The 11234-nt window shown below is 37.0% G+C and overlaps 1 protein-coding gene across 2 annotated transcripts; it reads left to right on the top strand.

Annotated features, from left to right (window-relative positions):
- Window positions 1-5900: 5900 nt before the first annotated feature.
- On the top strand, window positions 5901-7074 carry sf3b5 (splicing factor 3b, subunit 5). 2 transcript variants are annotated; one of them, XM_081351714.1, is made up of 2 exons: window positions 5901-6023; window positions 6569-7074. In XM_081351714.1, the coding sequence occupies exon 2, from the start codon at window positions 6591-6593 to the stop codon at window positions 6849-6851; it is 261 nt and encodes an 86-aa protein (XP_081207840.1). In that variant the 5' UTR covers window positions 5901-6023; window positions 6569-6590; the 3' UTR covers window positions 6852-7074. The 2 variants fall into 2 exon arrangements, with proteins under 2 accessions (XP_081207840.1, XP_081207841.1); XM_081351715.1 differs by having other exon boundaries at window positions 5910-6023; window positions 6575-7074.
- The last annotated feature ends 4160 nt before the right edge of the window (window positions 7075-11234 follow it).

Genomic DNA, 11234 nt, shown 5'->3' with positions numbered 1-11234 from the left:
AAAAATCACTTGCACAGTGTGATATATTTCCTGCAGTTGTGTACTTACAATATCCCAAAAGTTCCCAAAGATTTGAATTTGAATCCCAATTTTAAATAATGGCTGGTCCCTGTTCACATGTCGCCTGCATGACGTAATATCCGCATTATCCCTGATTTCCGCTGGTACTGCCATAGTAACCATGGCGACAGACGTGGACAACTGCGTTATGTCTAGCGGCACGCTCACGCTGTTGTTGTTTCGTTCAAACATTATGAACCATGGCAAGCAGACTTTGGGACAAAAGGAGAACTAAAACAAGGATCAATATCAGTGTGGTGTTTTCGAGATGCCGAGAGCTCCACATCTGTGACTTGACAGAAACAAATGTACATAAAACTAATCAGTGTTATATAGCTCAACATGATGAAATGTTAGAATATGATCATCAGTGTGTTATTCTAATGTTGATCTAGCTTACTGCTAGTCCCATACAGACAAACTAGCACATAGAATAACATTATAACTTTAAACACACTCAAATGCAGTTTAGTGTGATAGAAATGTAGAGTAAAAAGTATGATATTTGTCTTTCAAATGTAGTGAAATTAAAGTAAAATGTTTCCAGAAAAATATTACTCAAGTAAAGTACAGATGCTCAAAAAGTGTACTCAAGTAAATCTACCTTGTTACTGTCCACCTATGAATGCATAATTAAAGTTTGACATGGATTATGTCGATTGCAGATGAAAACGTCTTAAAAAAACTCTTTTCTTCTCAGTCTCCAACGCTGTTCACGTGAGAACCACGACACATGCGTGTGATGCTGATGCAGGAGCAGGCCAATACCAGCATTCTGACGTATAACCTGGAAGCGCTGCACTGTGATTAGAACGTGAACAGCATCAGAGACTGACACTGAAGAGAAGAAATTGTTGAATAAAGATTGTTGATTTTTTTTTTTTGCGCACAAAAAGTATTCTCGTTGCTTCACAAAAGTAAGTTTGAACCAGTGTAGTCACATGGACTATTTTAACAATGTCTTTACTACCTTTCTGGGCCTTGAAAGTGGCAATTACGTTGCAGTCTATGGGGGATCAGAAAGCTCTCGGGTTTCATCAAAAATATCTTCATTTGTGTTCCGAAGATGGACGAAGGTTTTAAAGGTTTGTAACGACATGAGGGTGAGTTATGATGACAGAATTTATTTTTTTGGGAGAACTAACCCTTTAAGGTTTAGGGGTATGTATGAATTCATACAAATTAGCCACCAATTTGCCAAAACGTAACATAGTTTTATCGTCAGAAGTCATTTGTAATGTACTGCAGTTGGAAAGCACAGATCAGTTCTTTTCCTCTCCAAACCTGTGGTGTGCTGCTAAAATTAATGAGGCTGTCAGAAAGCAAAAGACTGGTGATTTTCACACCACCTACCATATGTTATTATGAGGACAAAAGAAAAACGGTTAACTTTGTGCCAACAGGGCTATTTTTATGTGTACAGTTCTCAGCTATCACATATCCACGAATGCCACTGACACCTGGCATTATTAAAAGACAAGTGCTCTTACAAGCCTGCACTCCTATCTCTCCTTTCTAAAAAAATAAAAAAATAAATCACAATATATTGGTGATTCATAGAGCCAATCATATCATAATCACTGTTTTTTTAGTAGACGACACATGGTTGTAAATACAGTAAGAGAGAACACAAATATCCCTGACAGCACACATACTTTACAGAGATGTCTTATTAATGTGCATGTTTTCATCTAATAGATGTATAGACCATTTACTGATCTGCAATCAGTCCCATAAGATGTTTCCTGTTAGAGGTCATTAGACACTCTTTAAGGTATTTATCATTCATAATGTGAGTTAAACAGCTTCTTAAAAGATGTTTAGTAGATGTTTGCACACAACAGATGACTTCCATCTGAAGAGCTCTTTAACAGACAGCTCGTGTTGTATAATCCCAGAAAATTGCACAAGACGAGTTCTATTATGCACTTGCAGCATTCTCTCTTCCACTGCTGCTGCTAGTAAGATAAGGGTTTGACCACTGATATTGTGGATGGCAAACTCCATTAGTGACAGATTGTTGAAAAAAATGGGCTGTAGAAGTGAGATCATGTCATTTCCTTTAAATTACAGTAATGAGATCAAACATAACCCATTCAAGTGTCTGATTCCATTTTTGATGACTCACATATACTTTTTTTTGAACGTTGAAAATGAAAAGAGGTCTGCTTTCTGAAAGTATTTCCTTGCAGAGCATCTGTGTGATGTGACCAGCACACCCACACTGAACATAAGAAATAAAGCCATTGTTTTTTAATGTAGTCAAAATCAGTGCAGTAAATCTGCCGTTTCTTTATCATTATACAAACAAGATCAGCATATTTCCTTCAAAAAGCAATCACCATTTATTATGTTTTAGAACACTTGATTCTGACTGGTCAATTTGCAGCATTGAGAAGTTCACATTTTTTATAGTCTGTAGAGCGCAACAGTTTGGTACTGGAAGTAAAAATTCCATTCCATTTCTCGTGAATTGATTTTTAACAATAACTTATAAAATTTAAGATGAGACAGTCTTACTGAAAGCTACAGGGTTGTTAATCAATGTGCTTTTGTTGAAGCCATCATGTTTAATGGAGGTGTTCCGGGTGAAAACAACATTACCCTAGCCTGGCAAGCCAGACCTACATCAAGATGTTAGGTCTGGAAACTCACCATAGTCACGGCAAAGAGTATAGACCTTATGTAGCTCCGCCCCTTTTCAGCGCTGCGCTCATTGTCTTTTGACTTCCGGTCTGTATTTTCACAGCGTTTTGCGTGTTTATTAATGAACGGCTCGTTTTAAAATCTTCCCGGTCGATTTACATTTGTTAAGTCATCTGCTTTAAACATTACAGTCCTCATGATAACTTTCGTTAACTTTACATTAAGTAAATCCACTTAAAAAGCTAATTACTCCTGGACAGAAATGCCATATAAATATACAGAGCGACCGCAAAACGGAAGTTAAAAGACAATTTTCCAAAGATGGCGGCGCCCTTGTTTCTCTGGTGCATAAGGTCTATAGAAGCCCAAGAGGCGAAACTCAATAGAACGCTCCATAGCAACAGTTGCCCCCATGACGTGACGGCGCGGCCGCCATTATGGACTGAAAACTGAAGGAAAACGCCGAAAAATAATGGGAGTCAATGGCACTGAAAAACTTAACATAACAAAAACTTAACATAACTTAATTTTTTCTGGCCGTCATATCTCAATATGAAAACAATTTAAAATACATTAATGAGGATGACCGACGTTAAATGACGTTAAATGACAGACAATATACGTCTATGTGTTGGTTATGCATGGCCTAATTACCCTTAGGAAAATAGTATTTTGAGACAAAATATTACTATAGAAGTACTATAAGACTACTATAGAAATACTATAGCGGCTCTAGGATATTATAGAGGTATTACAGAACATAACATACTTCTGTGATTTTCTGTAATACCTCTATAATATTTTAAAGCTGCTACAGTATTTATATAGTAGTCTTATCGTACTTCTGTAGTATGTCCCAAATTACTATAGTATTCCTATAAGATTACTATAATATTTTGTCCCAAAATACTATAAGATTCCTATAGTACTTTTTAGTAAGGGTATGTCCCCCACCGAATCGGCTTCATTAGCCTACCACTTACGGTTTGCAAAGATAAAATTATAAAATTACTGCAAAACTTTAATCTATCAATATTTATGTTCTATTATGCATTTTCCTAGTTATATGACTAACAGAAATTCATGAAATAATATAGGCTATAGGCAGACACACAGTAATAAGATATAAGTAATAAGATGTTTATTCAAATGTTGATTTTGAAATTAGTGAACATCACCATATATATGATTTGGAAAAATAAATAAATAAATAAAATTATAAATGAACATTTCTAAAGACAGTAAATATTTTACATAGAATATCACAAAAATATTAACTTGTTTTTTCAACATCTTCAGTGAAAGTGCACACAGTGAACGTTTCAATGGGAAGAACAAAAACAATCTGTGAATGTCCTATTACAGGCGGAAAGGTACAAAAAAGATGTGCAATCTAGCAAGTGCACACATGAACTATAAACGCCTATTAAAATGGATTTTGCCATTGACTGGCGCTAACGATTTCAGCAGCTTTCAGTCCATAATGGCGGACGCGCCTCCGCAGCGCCATCTACAGACTGTTACCCATAACACAACAGAGTTTCGCCTCTTGGGCTTCTATACTCTTTGGTCACGGCTCAATCCGATAAACGGCTGTCTTTCAAATTCCCTCTGCACGCAATAGGACAGCGCTTCAACCAACCAGAGCGTTTTCCCTACAGCGGAGCTAGTTGATAGATTCAACTTTTGCCATATATCTGGCCGGCAAACCGACGAACACATCTTCCTTTTTTTAAGAATGACTTAAGTGCCGTTCTTTGCTCTTTTCTCAAAGAAAAACTTAACTCCAAGTCCTCCAGAGTCGCGGCCAAAGCCGATTCGAAAGACCGTTGTTCTCCATCAGCAGCCGTCATTCTTTGTTTTCAAGTGGCAGCAGCCAGGTAACCGTCCCAACTCTGTTAAGCCCGCCCCCGCCTACTCTATACACGACGTGATTGGCCTGACCCAATTTGGGTTTTTGTAGCTAGAAGGTTTATTGAGAGTGTCTATACTACCCTGGCTGCGAAATACATTTTGCTGCCGCTAGGGTGCGTCTAGATTTCTAGGCTAACATTACCCATGATTCTGGAAAAATCTCAACCAATCACACAATTAAAACAAGCAATCGCACCAAGAACTCTATAGCGCAAAGTTTGTAATGTGAATCACCTCGTACATTGTGGTTCATGGCTTATAACTCTTTAGATTTTTTTTTTTTTTAAACCTGTGGGAAAAATGACAAATATTTCCTGAACCAAGGCCTCTGAAAAACACTGTTGGACTCTGACCACCTTACTTTGCAAAACAGAAGTAGGCTATTTTCTGTGAATGTGACTTTCCGAGACTTCAGATTCATTAGCCGCTAGGTAAATAACTAAAAGGATAACAAAGTGCAGTAAATGGTAAAATTATTTGCTCTACAAACCAGTGTGATTATAATTTTGATAATAAATTAATATAAATAATGAAACAATATTAGAACAAATAGCATAATGGGCTGTTTTTGTACAGGTAAAATAACTGGACGCGAATAACACTGCCTTGCACATTCAAGTTATGGCCGTGTCTGCTCTTAAAAATAAAAAAGGCTAATGTGGTTAATGAGTACTCTTATGTTTCTTGTATCACTCTGAGGTCTTTTCATATCAAGGTAAGTTAAAATAGTTCATCAGCTTTCTTGAATCAAAATAACTACTGATTGTTATAGAAATTGCCAGGGAGGGCATTACTTTTAATATAGGCTATATGGGGAGCATGCAACCTTTGTCAGAAGCTGTCAGAAGATGGACAAAATAGAAGATTTGTTACCTCGTAACCTAATTATGCTAGATAACTAATCAACAGAAAAAGTAAACTGATTTGAAATAAATGATATGCCTGATGTATCATTTTTTATTATCGTTGAAATGTTCACCCTGTTGCTAGGCTGACTGTTTTTTCCACCCAGTGACTATTTTTCCTAGAGGAATCTTTTCGATAGTCAAGTAAGATAATAATATAATATAATATAAACTTAAATCAATATTTCATGTCCATGTAGCCGTGAAATCAATATTTAATGTTCATGTAGCCGTGTAATTAGGGGGATAATCAGCTACTCCTTATCACAATAATAAACCCCTTTAGAGTGATCAGGACTTCCAACGCCTGCGGTTCATCAGAGCGGAACTCTGTCTACGGCAGTATTTTCCACACCGACAGATATCTGAGTAACTCCTTCCGCTCCTGTTACAGCCTGTTTGTTTCCCGCACAGCAACTGAACTGAGCTAACAGAACGATTACTGTTAAAGGATCCGTTCGTTTACTTTTCTCACATCTTTCTCCTTTTTTACCATAGGTAAGTACACTAATAGTGTTTGTAAATAATAACCAACAACAGTGTTGTTGTTTAATTAGAAATTTGATTAGAAAATAATGTAATCCGTTCAGCTAAATTAGCTTAACAGCAAATATAGGCTAACGTTACTCAATGTCCAAAACGTAGTACAACTAATGGTTTTCATTTGTTTTGATCAGACTGAATAACTCTTGCTTTCCGACTTTCCGAGCAACTCTTCATGATCTAAACTATTTTCTTACTGTGCTTTAACTTGCAAGTTAAGTTGTTATTAACGTTAACTTAGTCCCCACCACCACTTGTTTTTGTATAGGAACGGAGAATGAAATAGCCTAATTTCTCAGGGAAAGTATTACGAATATTTATAGCAACTTGACTTCAACTCAAAAAATCAACTCGCATCTTTTGTTGAAAACAAATCCGTATTTTGGAGAGAACCATAAAATGTATTATTTGAGTTCTAATGTGTTGAAGAATAGCAATAAATGAATTTTTATACCTATGAAGAGGTTTAAGTTATTATTCATTTTCTTTCTTTGTGTCAGAAACAGATTTTTCTAATCGAAGATGACAGACCGTTACAACATCCACAGTCAGCTGGAGCATCTGCAGTCGAAGTACATCGGCACGGGCCACGCAGACACTAGCAAATGGGAATGGCTAGTTAACCAGCACAGAGACTCGTACTGCTCCTACATGGGCCATTTTGACCTTCTCAATTACTTCGCCGTCGCTGAGAACGAGAGCAAGGCTCGGGTCCGCTTTAACCTGATGGAGAAGATGCTGCAGCCATGTGGTCCACCAGCCGACAAACCTGAAGATGCTTAGGGCCATTGTGACTGAATCCCTTCTGGATGTTTTATAAGGCTGTGCTCTGGATATGTTTATTGAGAGAGGGAGAGGGAGAGATCGACCCTGGACACAGGGGGGTTGTGGGTGCTCTTTAAATCATCTTGTTTGAGAACCAGTCAATGTTTTCTCTCTTTTTTTGTGATATTTTGTATAGATTGTTGAACTGCAAGTGTGTCTTGAGAAAATAAATTTGATACCCTCACACAAATGCATTGATCGTATTGTTTTAATATTATAACATTTAGTTTAAGAAATTAATACTTTTATTCAGCATTGGATGCATTAAACTGATAAAAAGTGGCAGTAAATAGAATTATAATTTTACAAAAGATTTCAGGTTTTCTATTTCCTCAAGAAATCCTGAAAAAAAAAAAAATTGTATTCACAATAATATCAAGCAGCACAACTGTTTTCAACATTAATAATAAGAAATGTTTCCGGAGCAGTAAATCAACATATAATGATTTCTGAAGGATCATGTGACACTGAAGACTGGAGTAATGATGCCGAAAATTCAGCTTTGCCATCACAGGAATAAATTACATTTTGAAATAGAAACATTATTTTAAATTGTAATAAAATTTCACAATATTAGTTTTTACTACATTTTGGTCAAATAAATACAGCCTGGGTTTTTATTAAAAAATATATTGACGCTAATGTTCGTAAAGAAGAAAATGAGGTCTCTTTATTTTGGGGGCTCTGAGTTGGTCTGGGAAACTGAGTGGGGGTGTAAGTCCGTAATCGGTGAACGACATTACTATAGCAAGTACATTGTAAGGTTGGTCTAATAAGTAAATTTACTCTCAATGGGAGATCAGATCTATTTACATATACTAAAAAGTGTGGAAAGTTGCATCGATTCGCTTTGGTATATTGCTCGTTTACAAATAAATCAAGCGAACGCGTAAAAAAGGAGTGGATTTTTCCAATGTTTGTCCGATGAATCAGCGCAGAGGAAATTTGGCATCACCATGACTTCACTGATAAGAGATTTGCAGTCTTTGAGCGTGACAGTCAGCGGTTGCCATTATCATAGCAGGCCAAATCCTCGCCAGCTGGCCCCACAGTTTGAGTTATTCTTACAACAGGGTAATTTCTGCAGTGTCAGGATCAGGAACAACATACTTGCACAGCAGATCACCGGTGGTGCTCATGCTGAAGAAGACCAGCTATTTTTAATTTAAAATGAGGAATAATGCTGAATTAAGCTGTTGAGGAGTCCAGAAAGTCTTAGAAAGATGTGTAAAAATGCTGCACTTTAGCAGATGGTCATTTCTGTAGTAACAAACAACCCTTTCAGTTAGTCATTACCCTCCTACATTAACAGACTGAGCTCTTCTTTCAAACATAATCGTTGCTCTGAGAAAAGAGCACCTGGGCTGACCACACAAAAAGACCACTGAGCAAACATTTAATGTCCTTCAGTGGTTGGCGCTAACCTTGACAGCATGCGTTTAAGGACGTGGCTATTGCTACATTTAGTCAACCATAAAGCCATCATCTACATCCCTAATGGTAAAATCTCAAACAGCCATAACTTCCAGCGGAAAGCCATTGAATATGAGCAGAGGAAGAACAGTCATATGCTAGATCAGTGGTTCCCAAACCTGTCCTGAAGGCCCCCCAACACTGCACGTTTTCTTTGTCTCCCTACTCAAACACACCTGATTCAACTCATCAGCTCATTATCACATGGGTTAATTGAGCTGATGAGTTGAATCAGGTGTGTTTGATTAGGGAGACAACGAAAATGTGCAGTGTTGGGGGGCCTTCAGGACAGGTTTGGGAACCACTGTGCTAGATGAGTCTTAATTCAGCTTGTTATGTGCGCTAGAGCCTAAATGTGCTTATAGATTAAAGGTCATTTTGCTCCAGCAAATCAGTTATGCACAATTAATTGGAAAATCTGTCTGTCATGCTGCAATTCAATATAAGATCATAGAGGTTTACATTTAAAACATTTATTTTTCTGAGTACATAAGCATATCTATGATTAAACATGTGAGAACAGATGCCAGCACCATCTGATTAGAGGCACAAGCAACTGGAGAGGAAAAACAAGTTAAAACAAGCATGAAATCAAATGGAGTGCACTTGGCGCCAATGACGACAGCACTGGTCATGTCTAAAAGGGCTTGATGTGAAAGGTGTGACCAGCCGACATATACAATATTTGCTCTGTATGTGTATGGCAGTTTTTTTCCCTGAGAAATAGACTATTGTATGTCATTTACTGCACTTTTATAATGCACACAGCTTCAAAGAAGGATGATTTGATGGGGCCCCGATCATTACAGATCCACAGTTAGAGCAAACACATGCACAATACTCAATGCATGACTGTGTAGTGCGTCACTGGGAAACCAGTTCAAGAGTACAGCTGACTCCTTTAGTCCTCTTACGCACAAAGATTTCCTGGACAAAATCCAGTATTTACAATAGCAAGCGTCTGATTTATCACTTACAATAATGACATGTTAACACAATCGTTTTGACTTAATATCGACAATCTAGCCACTGCAGGATAATGTCTCCTACTGTAGGAATCTAACCAGTAGAGATACATTAAAATGGCTATATTTATATGAGAAAAAAAAAAGTTTCACATACAGTACCTAGTTAGCCTTTCAGGTTGTCGAAGTATATAGATGTATGTTCAGAATAATTTAGTATGTACAGCATAAAATATCATGTAATTGCTTCTAAATTCAACAATATGAATTACAAAATCTTACAAAAGCTGTACAAATGACATATATGATAATCAAAGATTATAATGAAAGCTGCTTATTTTGCAAGGAATCCTCTTGTTTTGTTTTACTAAAATGCTCATGGATTTTACAGTTGACTGCACCATGAAATAAAACCAGATGTCCTTGTTTCCTTTCATTCACTGCACAAATATTTTGTAAAACAAATGCACTCATAATGTTTGGTTTCTCAGCCAATTATCTTCATTAAGCATAAAATAAGGAAATAGTGATCTGAGATCATTTAAATGAAATATACACTCACCTGAAGGATTATTAGGAACACCATACTAATACTGTGTTTGACCCCCTTTCGCCTTCAGGACTGCCTTAATTCTACGTGGCATTGATTCAACAAGGTGCTGAAAGCATTCTTTAGAAATGTTGGCCCATATTGATAGGATAGCATCTTGCAGTTGATGGAGATTTGTGGGATGCACATCCAGGGCACGAAGCTCCCGTTCCACCACATCCCAAAGATGCTCTATTGGGTTGAGATCTGGTGACTGTGGGGGCCATTTTAGTACAGTGAACTCATTGTCATGTTCAAGAAACCAATTTGAAATGATTCGAGCTTTGTGACATTGTGCATTATCCTGCTGAAAGTAGCCATCAGAGGATGGGTACATGGTGGTCATAAAGGGATGGACATGGTCAGAAACAATGCTCAGGTAGGCCGTGGCATTTAAACGATGCCCAATTGGCACTAAGGGGCCTAAAGTGTGCCAAGAAAACATTCCCCACACCATTACACCACCACAGTGGTTTTTCAGTCAAAGTTGCTCTTCTATCAGCTTGAATCAGTCGGCCCATTCTCCTCTGACCTCTAGCATCAACAAGGCATTTTCGCCCACAGGACTGCCGCATACTGGATGTTTTTCCCTTTTCACACCATTCTTTGTAAACCTTAGAAATGGTTGTGCGTAAAAATCCCAGTAACTGAGCAGATTGTGAAATACTCAGACTGGCCCGTCTGGCACCAACAACCATGCCACGCTCAAAATTGCTTAAATCACCTTTCTTTCCCATTCTGACATTCAGTTTGGAGTTCAGGAGATTGTCTTGACCAGGACCACACCCCTAAATGCATTGAAGCAACTGCCATGTGATTGGTTGATTAGATAATTGCATTAATGAGAAATTGAAAAGGTGTTCCTAATAATCCTTTAGGTGAGTGTATATATATATTACTTTTTCATTATATATATACTGTGTATATATTATGTATGTATGTATGTATATATATATATATATATATATATATATATATATATATATATACACACACATCAAAGATCAGTTATTTCTATTACATCTAAATGGACATTTTGTGTTAAATTTAGTATGTGGTAAAAAAAACCCACCACATAATTCTCAAAAATGATTCCAACACTGAAGACAATTTAATTAGAAAGAATGAAAATATGACCCTATAAGATCTACTGTAAGATTTGGCTTATGTTGGATACTGTTTTAAAACATGAAGATATACATACACACTTTAAATATGAATATATCTCTCACTACAAAGTGAGAATTTCAAATGTGTACACTACACCCATATATGAAGATTTCAGATGCAAAAGCCTCTAAGAGCCATCTGAAA

This window comes from Scardinius erythrophthalmus (assembly GCF_964197995.2).
Source record: "Scardinius erythrophthalmus genome assembly, chromosome: 21".
NCBI lineage: Eukaryota > Metazoa > Chordata > Actinopteri > Cypriniformes > Leuciscidae > Scardinius > Scardinius erythrophthalmus.
The sequence above is the reverse complement of the archived record's forward strand: the minus strand, read 5'-3'. Positions and strand labels throughout refer to the sequence as shown.

Coding starts and splice junctions, on each gene's coding strand:
- sf3b5 (XM_081351714.1), top strand. CDS start 6,591: ATGACAGACCGTTACAACATCCACAGTCAGCTGGAGCATCTGCAGTCG.